Source organism: Phragmites australis, chromosome 4 (assembly GCF_958298935.1).
Source record: "Phragmites australis chromosome 4, lpPhrAust1.1, whole genome shotgun sequence".
In the NCBI taxonomy this organism is placed as follows: domain Eukaryota; kingdom Viridiplantae; phylum Streptophyta; class Magnoliopsida; order Poales; family Poaceae; genus Phragmites; species Phragmites australis.
Genome location: NC_084924.1, coordinates 30950521 through 30964677, shown reverse-complemented (window position 1 = coordinate 30964677; position 14157 = coordinate 30950521). Strand labels below are relative to the sequence as shown.

The window sequence follows — 14157 nt, the reverse complement described above, 5'->3', positions numbered from 1 at the left end:
GGCTTGCATATATATATATAAAAGTCGGTTTCCCGTTAGAATCAATTATATGATAATATAGATATTACAGTACATTCTAGTTGAGAACCGATTAAGATATATTTCACTCGGTTGCGGTTGCCAACCGAGTATGATATAGCATTATAAATTAACTGAATCATCAAACAAGGCCGTTGAGTTAAGAACCGGTTGTGATAACAGTTTCTATACTTGGATTTTCGAAACCGACTAGGATCACGAACTAGAATTACGTTTTTTTATTAGTGATATATACGGAGTCACCTTGCTCAGAAAATATTTAGAACCTTCAGGACGTAAAACAAGAACGAAGCAGGCGTACGTCGAGTTATACACCCAAAACAGGGAAGTCTTTGCATTTGTGTTGCTTCTGCCACCGTCGGTCGACTCACTGATCGGTTACATACTTACGTATATCTATATATATTTAGATGTATATATATATACATTCTCAATTATTCCAAAATTAGTATAGTACCATGCGCTAACTTATCGATGGGAAGTTATTAACTCACCAATATATTTAATCATAAAAATACATGTACGAGGTGAGATTGAGACGATGGAGGCGCAAGTTAAGCTTTAGGTATGTATGCGTTGGATGGAAAATTTGCAAAAGGCGGAGGCTATATACGTGGCCTGGTCCGAACCACCCGATCAATCTGGCGTGTACCAGTTGGACGACTGGCGAAGAGAGATCTGTGGGGATTCGAAGTACGACGTGGCGTGCACCCGTGGACGCGCGCGCGTGCATGCAGCGCAGGCACCTACTACGTGCGTACTACCTGCACCAGTCGTTGCAGTTGTCAGCCTTGCATCGCTGGTAGCACCCGCCCCACTGGAAGAGGTTGTTGATGAGGCACTTGACGCGGCACGTCGCCTCGCAGATCTGGCAGTCGATGCTGCTCACCAGCTTCCGCGCGCCACCGGCGCCGCCTCCGCCCCCGCCGCCGCCTCGCGCGCCGCCGCCACGAGTGGTGCCGTTGCCGTCGCCTTCCGCGTCGATCGCGGCCTCCGCGGGCGCCTGCGCGCCCGCGGGCAGCGTGCCCACGGCGGCCGACAGGAGGAGGAGCAGCAGCGCGCAGACCGCGGCCGGCCGGCAGGAGGAGGATGCCATTGTCGCCCCGGCCCCCGCGCGCGAACGATCGAACGAGGTGATCGAGGCAACAGCGGTTGGTGGGAAGAATCAGATGGCGCGAGGAAGGGAGGATTGATTTGTAAGTGCGGCGCGCGGCGCTTTGTGCGTGATGGCAGCGACCGGACTGGTGTTGGTACCCGGTGGTTGGGTCATGGCAGGAATGCTGCGTAGGATCAATCGGGTGGTGAAACAGGGACCGAATAAATCCAACTGCACACTGTTAGCTCAAGTGCATAAATCTTTTGAATAGTGCCATCGTAACATGCAATAATGTTGAAATGTAATAAGTCGCAAAGTAAAAACATAATAATATTATTGAAATTTGATTGCCGCAACGCCGCCCGAGCAGAAACTAAATCTGGTCCCGAGCAGATGAAGCTAATAGGCCGGATCTAGCCCAGGTACCGCTGAACTAGGACTGGTCTAGCAGCCAAGACATGACATGCATGCATCCGTATAGGAAACGAGAGAAGATACCATCAATGGGCCCGCACAGCTCAACAGCGCTCGGTGTACTGTTGGTTACTTGCCGCGTAGCGGCGAGTTGACGACGGCGAGGACACGGTGGTGCCAAGCATGCATCATCGATCGCTGTGACCGTGAGTTCGTGACTAGATGGCATGCACCTAGAGAGAGAGACTGCGATTCTGCATGTGTGAAGAATTTGGGTGTCATGTTCTCAATCTCTCGGGCGCGTGGCCACTGATCACAACTATACAAATGATCATTAGTATTGACTCAAAAACGTTATTAATGGTGAATTTTTAATCGGTACTAATTACTCGGTACTTATAGTCTATGACTATCAGTACCTGTCGGTGAATCAGAAACCAGAGGTCCCCGAATCCTGAGGCCAGATCAGCAATCCGTCACGTGGCGTCCTCCCGCGGGGGTCATCTCCGCAAGGTAAAAAGAACTAAGTTCCGAGAGAGGGCGCTCAGGGCTACAAACAGTGATCCCCGAGTACCCAGGTTCCCCGATGATCTGCGAAGACTAAGTGACCGAAAAGAGAGTGCTCGGGAGGTGAACAGTGACCCCCGAGCACCCAAGTCCCCCGACGAACAGGAGAACCGAGTACCGGGAGGGGTGTGCCCGGGGCTGCGAGCAGTGGCCCCCCGGGCACCCGAGTACCCCGAGGACCCAAGGAAGATAGTTCCGAGAGAGAGTGCTCGGGGCTGCGAGCAGCGGCCCCCGAGCACTCGGTTCCCCGAGGATCCGTACGGACAAGCCCGGGAGAGAGTGCTCGGGCCATAAACAGTGGCCCCCGAGCACTCGGTTCCCCGAGGACCAAGAGAGGGCGTTCTCGGGAGAGAGTGCTCAGGGAGGTAAACAGTGGCCCCCGAGCACTCGGTTCCCCGACGACCCAGGAAGCCCCCTGTCAGTGATCCCCATAGGGGTCCAGCGATGAGGTGTCAGCCAGTGAAAGGCCAGATGCCACATTTAAGGGCGCGCGTGGCCTGTCACCTCCAACTGCTCCCGCCACGCTCGGTGTTAGTCTCTGCCATACTCTGGCAGAAGGGCGTGGGGACATTTAATGCACGGGTCCCATCCCGCGTCATCCGGCGCGCCTCGGGATAGCGTCGCGAGGCCCGAGGCGTTCCGTTTGCCACGCTGCTGTGGCAGGCGAACAAGATCGGGCGGGCACGCCGAGCCGCTCTGCGGCTGCCCGGTGGGCCCTCTCCATGGCGCCCGTTGCCAGCGCCATCATGACGACTGAAGACCAGGCGTGGGGCGCGTTTTCAACCCCCGTCACTTCGCGCAGAGGCCATGATAACGCCCTTTCCATTTATGGCGCCTTGGAACTCGTGCCCTCCCTTTCGGGGTACACTACCGCCGGCGGGTATTTAAAGCGGCTGGCAGGCACGAACAAAGCAGATCCAACAGGGTCCAACACAGGTCGAAGTTAGATCAATCAAAGGTAGAGGCAATCCCAGACAAGTTGTAGCAAACAGAGGACGCCCGAATTCTCAAGCACTTGCTCAGAGATCGAAGAACACCTTCGTACAGGCATAGAAGCTGTAACCACCGAAGAACAAGGAGCCTGAGGCTCTAGGATAGACAATTATTCTTATAACTAGTACATTCCTAAGAGATATTCTCAGGGCATTTATAGCATCTACACAGGAGCAGGGTGTTACGCGCGCGGTCCGAACCTGTCTAAAAATCCCCCCCAGCGCATTTACTCTTTTCTGCATTTGATCATTCCACCCCACCTGCCATTGCATTTACATCCATTTATTTCTCCAGCAAACATATTCAGAATCATCCCTCCGGCCGAATCTCTAAAAAGGGGTCCCTCGGGATCCCTGCGACAGGAGTTAACCCTCCGACAGTACCGGTTTGTGAACCGATACTGATAATGAGTTTTAGTGTCGGTTCATAACAAACAATCGGCACTGATAGTCTGAGTATCAGTACCGGCTAATGGGACAAGCCGACACTGATATTTTTGTAGGCGCCAATAAATTACAAATTCAATAATACAATATTCAAAATTCAATTTCAAATTTGTATTCATATATATATATATATATATATATATATATATATAGGCATTCATCACAGAAAGATATATACATAAACACATGCATCACAAAAAGTTAATCCAAATCCACACATAATCATGAGTTCATTAACATCCATACATAATCATGAGTTCATCAACATCCACACATAAACATTATCTTAGTTCACATCATAAAATTAAACACATTACAAATGCACTCATCTTTGATTCTACGGTGCAGGATGAATCATATTATCCTCATAGTTGACATCTACGATATCAACTCCATATATCTCATCCAAATAGCGTAATTCATAAATGAGCATACTATCTCGAGTAAAAAAGGTAGATCCAACAACATTCCATAAACAAAGAAATTGCTGATACTTGAATCAAACTCCACATAAGCCTGATACCTGCCTTCATGAACCCTCTTCACTTTCAGTCCAATCATTGTGTACCCAAGCCACTCTATAATATAGCATAAAAGTGAACCCAAGCTAACATAAGAAAGCATTCTACTGTTCCATTAAAAATCCTACAGGTAAAGAGCATGAATGTAAAGAGAAAATTTTATAATATATGAGATAATACTATAAGTTAAAATTCATGTCACAAACCGTGTGAAATGCATGTAACCACGAGAGACTGGTAGTCATTGATGCCACATCCTCCACATTTTACTCAAGCGTTTTCAATTCGAATAGTTGTAGTTAGGTAAAATATACCCTACTTGATCCTCAACCTCTTGCAAAATCACTGCCACTGCGCTTTTTTCAGCCACATAGCTCTCTGGTGATTAGATGCCAGAGGTAAGAATATTGATAGATTCTTCTTCGCTTGTCGGCATCTGAAAACTAATTGATATCTTCCTTGTACCGCCATCACCTATAGTGGTAGTCACAACAGGTTGTGTACAACCCTTTATGCTAGCAATCATTTCGTTTAACCAAACTAGAGGAGAAATCACCTACATCAATATAGGCAAATCTTTAACAACTATACATTTTCCAACTATAGTTGTCCAACCAAACTAGATGAGAGATATACCATTTTGATCATACATGAGGGCATCGAGGAGGGCGGGGTGAAGCCATCATAGGGGAATAGGCCAGGAGGACGAGTGGGGGGAGGGGGGACCACACGTCGGGTAGTAGACGCTCCTTCGGATGTGTCCATGATACTTGCTAGATCCATGTGGCATCTAAAAAAGTAGGGCATATGTGCTGATAGAACTAAACAACACATGTAAACATTTCAAGTCCACCTTATAAATCAATGAAACCTTACACATAAATACATAGAGATTTGTTTTTCTGTTATTATTCACATTCTACACCATCTTATGCACTCGGTCTGTATTTTATATTCAAAGACATGACAACTTATATTTCAAAATCTGGTTGTTGCTCTATTATACTGATCATATGGTAAAAAAAAGCATGAAAATTTGCAGTCATCTGTTATGCAAGCTATCTTCAGAAAGTAAGCAAGATCGTGCATATTGTAGCTATCACAAATTCACAATTGATTAACATTGTTTGTTGTCTCATCGTCACCAGTAGTAACTAGCAAGGCGACCACCACATCACCAACTAATATTCACAACTGATTAACAGTGTTTAGTTGTACTTATAATCTGGACATTGATCGATCAGTTATCATACATACAATCTACCCAAACTCTTCTGAAAAAAATACAAAAACTCAATCTGTCCTAGCCCCAATACAGTAATCTTGATATATATATATATATATATATATATATATATATATATATATATATATATATATATATATATATATATATATATATATATATATATATATATATCTTAGCTTACTTGTATGAAGGCAATAGGAGTTTTGGACAAGTACAGACTGGTAATCATTTCATCATTCCTGTCCTAAGCATGAAGGCGGGGCACATGAAAATCTTCCATCCATCCATCCTTGGCTACTGAGCCTAAGGAAGAAAAAAAGGGTGATGGGGTTCTTACCGGAGTTGTCGTGGGAGGAGCACGACCGGGTCATTGGCGAAGGAGTCGATGGCGGTGTGATGGCACTCGGGGACGAGGAGGCCAGGCTTGGGCTTGTGGTGCTGGGGAGGAGGCCGCAGGGGAGGAGGTCACCAGGGAGGAGGTCATTGGGGAGGAGGCCATTGGGGACGAGGTTGTCGGAGTGGAGCTCGGGAACAATGACACTGGGCTTAAGCTCGAGGCACCGGGGAGGAGACCATTGGGGATGAGGTGCTGGGGCTGGCGTCAGGCTTGGGGACGAGTAGGCTGCCTGGAAGGAGATGCTCAAGGAGGTGTCAGGCTTGGGGACGAGGGCGGCGGAGTCAGAGAGGCGCAACAATAGCATCGTTAGGGTGGAGGAGCCGTCGGGAAGATGCAAGGGGCACTGGTGGTGGCTTTTGGAAATGAATTGATGATGTTGCAGCTAAAAGCTGAGATATATAGGATAGAGCATCTGTGCCAGCTCTGATCTACAACTGACTCTGATAAGAGCATTAGTGGCGGCTGCGGTCTGCAGACCGCAACCGCCACTGATTCTAGGACTATTAGTGACGGATATTTTTCCTTTTTTTGATCTATAATTAGGGTTTATATTAGATCTATAATTTTTATATTAGGGTTTATATTAGACCTATAATTTTTTTGACACGCATGTATTTTCTCTACTTTCAACCCCAACGGGCAGATAATCTGCTTGATGCGGTACGTGTTTTTAGCCAGCTCGTTGCTCTCTAGATGCAAGTCCCTCAAGAATCGTAACAGTTCATTATAGCCCTGATGATGCCTCAGGAGCTCATCCCCCTACCTAAGAGCCTGGATTGTGCCTGCATAATTAAGGACATTAAAACATCGATGATCAGAGAGACAATGAAATTTTTGATGGTGAAGATGACTTATTATCTGATGAGCTACAGTTTGATAGGATGAAATTGGGAGATCAAAAATTGGAGGAAATCCATGTTCCAGGGTTCAATAGGTGCTCTATACTTGAATATCAGCAACAAGTGTGACTGACATTACCTTGGCACCAATTGTGGAGGAGAAAATGGTGAATGATGATACTTTCAATCATGAATTGGGAGAAATACATGTGTTCTCTGTAGATATTCACAAACCTCAAGAGGAAGTTTTTTCTGAAGATCTTCAGCCCAAGGCTCTTGCTCTAGCCCCTACAAGAGCCAATGAGAGGTGTGCTCACCTGGTAGAATCTGGAAGGTAATTCTGACTCTACCTATCAACATCATAGTAATAATTCATTTGCTGTTCTTCCATCTGATGTTATTATATCTAAAGCTCATGATATGGGGGTGTTACTTAACTCTAATGATTATGAGGTAGTTAATATGATTAAAAATCTAGAAGATGCTAGATGTGCCTTGATGGCCAAATCTGAACCTCCCCCCATCCCTAATGATTCTAGGCTCATACTTGAACAAATCTTATCCCCTAAACCTCTGAGTGTTAAAGATAACCAAAACTTTTTTGCCTAATGGGGTTGAAGTGCGCATGTGCTGGTGTGGAGACCTTTGTAAGTTCATGAAGTCCTTCGAGTTCTACTACACCTACGAAAGGTGGTTCTTCATATGCCACAACTACGAGTACGATCCACCGCAGGGAAGCACCAATGTTGCCTCCCGCCACCAGGTAATAACTTCTGGCCAAACTACTCCAAAAATATTTTGGTCTTCATTGCAGTAGCCGCTAGGTAATTTACCACTTAACATTTTAGTCTTCATTGCAGTTGCCACCACCACTACGTGACTTCTTACAATGGCTGGATACTGAGCAATCGAAAGTGGATGTGTTTCTCCTTCACACTTAGCACCGCGCTACTTGGAGACGCTTCTATGAGATGGAAGCCGACGAGATGAGGGAGAGGCTATGCACAAGCGCATTCAGGACGAGCAGCAGAAGATGAGGGAGGACTATAACCGCATGATGGCAAAGGCCCGTGAGGCGGAGAGGGAGAGGAAGCGCAAGAGGACATGCCGGGCGCGTGAGGCAGGACCAAAAGCGGCGATGAATGGAAAGTACCCACGTTGCACTCAATAGACCATATGTTATAATCCTGTTGTTTACATTCTCTAAGACATGTTAGGTTTAGACGCGATACTTGTTTAGGTTATAATGATCGTGTATCGTACATGTCACCATCGTGTATATTGCAGTTCCTATTAAATTCACCGTGTTCAACTTTTTGTTTCTATAAAATCTGGGTATCCAAAATATCGCACAAACATCTAATAGCATTGGACAATTCGACAACAAAAAAATTGCGGCGCATATACGTCTTTTCTGTCACAAATAAAATTAAATTCGGCCACAGCAAGGTGTCACCTATTGACTAGGTGAGACATTGCTGTCGCCCGTTGATTGGGCAAGACCAAGGTTGTCACCTGTTCACTGGGCGACAGCAAAGTCTCACCCGGTCAACGGACGACACGTGGCACGTCACCAAATTTTTTCCGTTACCTAACTAACAAGCAGGTCCCACAAGGTGCCACTCGTTCATGGGACGAGATATTGCTCTCGTCCTATGAACGGACGATGATAACTTATTGTTACAATTATTTAAAACGGCTGTGTAATTTTGAAAATATTAAAAAATTCAGCAGGCAGCAACGAAGTCACTGACCGTGGCCCAGAGAAGGCCATGTGTGGCGTAGCCCAGTGGTTTTTAGGACCAAGAGATGTTTACTTGTTAATGGGCCACAATTAAGCAGCAATTAAATAATTGATGGAGTTGGTTTTACTGTGAATTTTGTACTTTGATGAAGTATTCAAATTTTGTGTTTGGTGTGTATTTCAAATAAGTTTTTTGGACAATAAGATGTTAACCCCGTTCACCATCCAAAAATAATTCTGGCTCAGCCATCCAAGTACTAACTGACATTGGTCATTGTATTGCCATTTGCTTCTACGGTTTTTGGCTTAACCAAAGGGATTAATTTGGTACATTAATCTGATTCCCTGAAGGAAGATGCAAATTGAAATTGTCACCTGAGTGCCCTCAAAAAAAAATGTCACATGAGCTCCAATGAGAATCCTAGGAAAGAGGGTAGGGTCCACACACAACCAATGACAAGGTGGCACAGCAATGTCAGCTTAATACTGTATATCTGCCATCTCTTTCTGACAGACAGGCATGCACACAAACATGGATGATATGGTCGGATGGACAGCCACAATGGGTTCACAGACAAAGCACAATCTAGACTACTTTAACAAAGACTTTCCTTTCATCGTGTGAGTTACTACTACGATGGATAGCTAGTGCTTCCTCCGGTCACGAAAACATGATATTCTGTATATGTCTTGGGCGAATTTTGTAAAATTTTGACTAATAACATTGCAATGGAAAAACAATGGTTAAAACTACATTTTAGAAGTCACGTCGTTGTCCAAAATGTCACGTATTTATGACGGAAGGGAGCAGTAGCAGTGACATAGTCCTGTTTGTTTCAGCTGTAGATTGTGAAAAACAGCTTATAGATTGTGGATTGTAAAAAGCTGGATTGTAAAATCTGGATTGTAAAAAGCTGAATTGTGGATTGTTAGAATCTGGTGGAAAGCAGATTGCTGGATTGTTACAATCTGTGTGTTGGATTGTAACAATCCAGCTTTTCCAACCAGCTGTTTGTTTCAGCTTTTGGATTGTGATCAGAATCCAGCTTTTACAATCCAGCTGTTTGTTTCAGCTTTTAGATTTTGATCACAATCCAGATTTTATAATCCGAAACAAACAGGACCATATAGGGGGCATTTGGTTAAAAGTTAAAAGGTGCTAATGGATTAATGCGCTAATGATAGTGGGTTAGGCAGGTTAAACTTATTGGGTTAATCTATTTGAACTCCTAAATTATAGGATTGGGCTAAGCTCTAAAAAAGAAGTGGAGTAAGCAAGCGAACATAGTAAAGAAATCCAAATCCTGGTAGTTAATCATTCTACTTCTAAAACTGCTAATAATCTATTAATTAGTCTCGGCAAATAATATACACATTGTATTTTTTTTAAGTACAACTAGGACACGTGTACATGCACACCTACACATATACTTCTACTACTAATACACAATGTACACACGTGCGTACACCTCCTTTTACACATGCTAGGATATATTAGGGGGCACAAGATCCTCTTTTATATGAAAACACATAGTGCCACTTAATATACATATGCATGTGTACTCCTAACTACTAAGGATCTAAACCCGAGTGAGAAATTCGTCTCGGATTTAATCCTAAACACAGACGAGCTCCTACATCGAGCTTCCCTCTAACGCAAGCCAACGAGTTGCACACCTGGTGACTTACCTACCATAGGACAGCCAGCCTCCCAAGGCGTTTGTGGGAGTTATTGCCAACCGGTGGGGGTGACACAACGACGAGTGGCAATGATTCAGTTTTATAAACTGTAGACAGGTTATCAAACACACAAAATCGACGTAGCTTGTCTAAGTGAAGATTAGCTAATAACCTTGTTATCTCATCCCTAAGCTTAACGGTCCAAGTCAAGATATTTGGCATTACCCTACCTATGTCTCGCGTCCCTCTCAATCACAAATTTTTTCACCTGTCTTGGCAGTTTTCGTTGTCTTCCTCAAGTTGACAAAGCAACAAATCACAATAGATTTGCAGTGTGACAATTGAAGGCTACTTATAATGCCCCATATAGAAAACAATATTTCACAAAACCATGTGGTAAACCGGTAATTATACATACATTCTCTGTGGAACATCTAGACTTAAGGTCCTATTTGTTATTTATTATGATTATGCATGGATTCTGTCCAAAAAGCAAATGCAAAAACAAATGGTCGCAATTTAAAATATGATTATCAAAATCTATAATTAACATTGTATTATAAAATCTTATAATCCATAATTTGAAGAGAAAAATTTCGACACAGAATTTAAATTGTGACAGTCTCCAGCAAAAATAAACAGGACCTAACTAGATCTGCCTGCTTATATTGAAAGCAGCCATCACAATTCTTAGAAGGGGCGGAGCTGCACCTAGGGAAACTACCGCCATGACCCTAAAACACGTATAAACATCTCACTAAAATTTAAGATAAATTCAAATACATGTAGAATCTAACATATAACACATTAATCTAGCTTTAGTTATAGTAAAATCCTAGCTCTGCCGCTGTTGTTACATGCTTGCATGGCAGAAAGTCTCAACCAAAGGACGGAGAAAGTTATCTCGCAAAACTAAGAAATGTAATCGAGGCTTTAACTCGTGAACAAATCCACGCAAGAAGCAGTAGCAGGTGCAAACGGATCGAATGCAAATCGAGTAGTCTATTTCTTATATTGTTATCTATATTTTAATACTAATATGAATATATATAAATCCTAATATTTTTGAATGCAAATACGAACGGATTATTCGAATATGAATTAGCATCCGAATACGTAGATTTAGTTGTATGTGAATATCCTATAACTTTAACGATAAATTATGAAATAATAAATTTATTTGACATGAGCATGATAGCAATTCTAACATAAGTAACTTCATTTTTATTGAATTCATCATCTACCTTAAGGCAAAGAGCCACTTTTAATACAATACCATGACTTTAGATGCTTTTGGATCATTGGATGTGACATGAAAATGACATATTTATGGCTACAGTATACATGATACCATACCTAGCAGTAAAATAATAGTTAGGATTGGAAGAATTAAGTAAAATAATAAAATAAAAATAAAATTTTATGTTACTCAAATTTATATTATATACAAGTATTTCTATATATTCAGATACGGATAGTATCCATATCTATTTTTAGAAAAATGGATTCGGATATATACATATTCATATCTGAGAAACAAATTCAGATATATTCGCATCCGTATCTGTTTGTCAATCGAATATAAATTTTTTTCATATTTATATTTAATCGAATAAAAATATTAGATAATATGGATATTTATTCTCTATTTTCCACCCATAGTAGCATCATCACTTCCGACGAGCTGCGACCTGACACGCTGGGGATGGGCGAACAGGGGCGCGGAATTAGTGCGAGAGCGAGAGGCCGGAGAAAGGCGCGACAGGGCGGGGACAGCGGGACGCGGCGTGGGCCGTGGAGCCCCCCCTGCCCGCCACCATGTCGCCCGTCTCCGCGGCAACCAGCGCCGCTCCGCACTTCGCGCCCGCGAGCTCTCTTTCCACCCACCGATCGCCGCTGTGGCGTGCCAACGAGATGGCCGTCCGCCGTCTTCCGCAGCACGCACAGGACACAGCTTCAGCTGGTGACGAATGGAGGTACCCAACCGCGCGTCTACACCTGCTCCGTTCCGTTCACACATGGTACCCTCTCCCAGTCCTTCTTCCCAAATATTTACTACGCCGAATATACCATGTTTTAGAAAATGTGCAATCAGACATTCCTCACTTTTAACTCATATTAAAGTTAACCGTGTGGACATGATCATATTTATATCTTTTGTAAAAATATTTGCATCCCCATGTACAATTTTAGGTGGAGGTTTTTATGAGCATGATAGCGGTGAGGATGGTCAAGTCGGGATAATTTCGTATTTGATATTGTAAACTATATAGTTATGGATCTCATATGTCAGAGATATATTTATAAAAATTTGCAAAATTATAATAATATAGGAGGAATTCGTGCAATGAAGGGGGCTTTTGCTACGAAGTGCAAATAAACTCTACCTGTATCCAATACCAAATAGATATTTATGTTATATAAGAGAAACATCGGATCAGATAGTCCATAACTGATGGGATATCTAAATAGATAGTGTAACAAAGTTGCATGTAAATGGTTCGTGTTTACGTGAGGCATTTCGCGGCTAGCATGTCAACTTCAAATAACTGTATTTGTACATGGTTTTGCTTCAGCAGATCCCTTTAATAAGTAGGTTACCAGTATCAAAGAATATAATCACTCGTTACTTTTGAGATGGAGCAAATCTGCACCCACAAATTAATGAATGAACCAAATTGATAACTATATACAGATATACGTTACAAATAAATGAAATTTTAGCTCCAAGCTTGCAATATGAATAACAATCTATATAATCATACGGGGTTCATTTGAGCGAAATTATAGTTATGGGGCGTTTGTTTCACAGGTCCATAACAAACTATTTTCTAGAAAAGAAATTCATAGGCTCACCTTCATCAGCATACCCTTTTTTTAAGTACAAGTTCACAGGCACTCATGTTGACACTTACCTCGTTGGTGCACATTCGCATATGCATTTACTATTCTTTCTTTAGAATTAAAGATTTAGAGAATTAATTAGAAGAAAATATGAACACAGAGTCTGTAACTGGGTGGGCAGATTCCACCACAACTGCCCTATGCTAAGTCCACCTTCATCAGCGTACCCAATAGATCGCCTTGGCACTCTAGCTAAGGCATTGCCGCCTGGGCAGCAACAAGGTACCTTAGGGTCTGTTTGTTTGAGCTTCTGTTTTTAATTTTTTTGAAAAATTGTGTTTTTGATTTTTCTGAAAAGCTATTTTTGGAAGTAGACTGTTGGCTTCTACAATAAATTTTTAACTTCTCAGCACATAACGTCTCAGAAAAGCTACTCTCAGCGAGCTTGTTAGCTTCTAATTTATTTTCCTCATAAACAGCTCTGATTTCTCCAGAAACCACTTCTCAACAAATCCGTTTGTTCTGACTTCTGACTTCTAGGCTTATGACAGAAGCAGAAACCAGAAGCAGCTGGAAACAAACAGGCATTTAACCTATCGAGTCAAAATTTGTATACCTTTTTAGAATTTGGCTACCGTTTGTTATTCTGCCAAAATTTGGTGATTAAATATCTCATTCTGCTCATCTTGTTCATTTTGGAGGTCAAATTTAATCAAAATCTGAACCACCAAGTTGGTGACATTAATTTTAGCATGGCTTACATGTGGCAAATTAGTGTGGAAACCAAACAAACGGCTTGTCCTTCCCAAGACACCTCACCTCCTCCCGTGCCTTCCCGCTGCCATCGCCCGCCACATTCGCCAACCATTGGCGACAACACAATTAATACATGGAAGAAAAAGGCAGAAAGGGCAATTGAGAGGCAACATGAAGTGGATGTTGTGGCGTACAAAATCATTCTAAAATATCATTCTCCGTAAAACAAAAAAACTACAAATGCCAAATTTTATTCAAATGTTGTATATAGAATCCAAATATTATGACAAAGTGAGTATAAAGGATTCAAGTGTCGGCGGCAGAGGAGACAAGTGGGCAAATTAGTTTTCAGTGGAGTGTAATTTTTTAATTTCAGTTGAGAAACAGAGAAGAGAATCCAAACTCTCTAAGTGTAATTTTTTACGATTTCAGTCGCCTAACATATATAATCTCTTTTTTATAATTTAGAATTTGATTCCTTGATGATAGTGAATCGTCTGTACTGATATCAAAGGATCCGGTGACAATATTCCAGAATAGAAAACCTAAAAAATCATTGGAAAAATAGAATA

General features: G+C 42.6%; 1 protein-coding gene across 1 annotated transcript; it reads right to left on the bottom strand.

The window, feature by feature from the left end:
* Positions 1–570: 570 nt before the first annotated feature.
* Positions 571–1345, bottom strand: LOC133914320 (uncharacterized). Its single transcript, XM_062357438.1, has one exon. It carries the CDS (start codon positions 1133–1135, stop codon positions 800–802), a length of 336 nt encoding a protein of 111 aa, XP_062213422.1. The 5' UTR covers positions 1136–1345; the 3' UTR covers positions 571–799.
* Between the last annotated feature and the right edge of the window lie 12812 nt (positions 1346–14157).

Coding starts and splice junctions, on each gene's coding strand:
- LOC133914320 (XM_062357438.1), bottom strand. CDS start 1,135: ATGGCATCCTCCTCCTGCCGGCCGGCCGCGGTCTGCGCGCTGCTGCTC.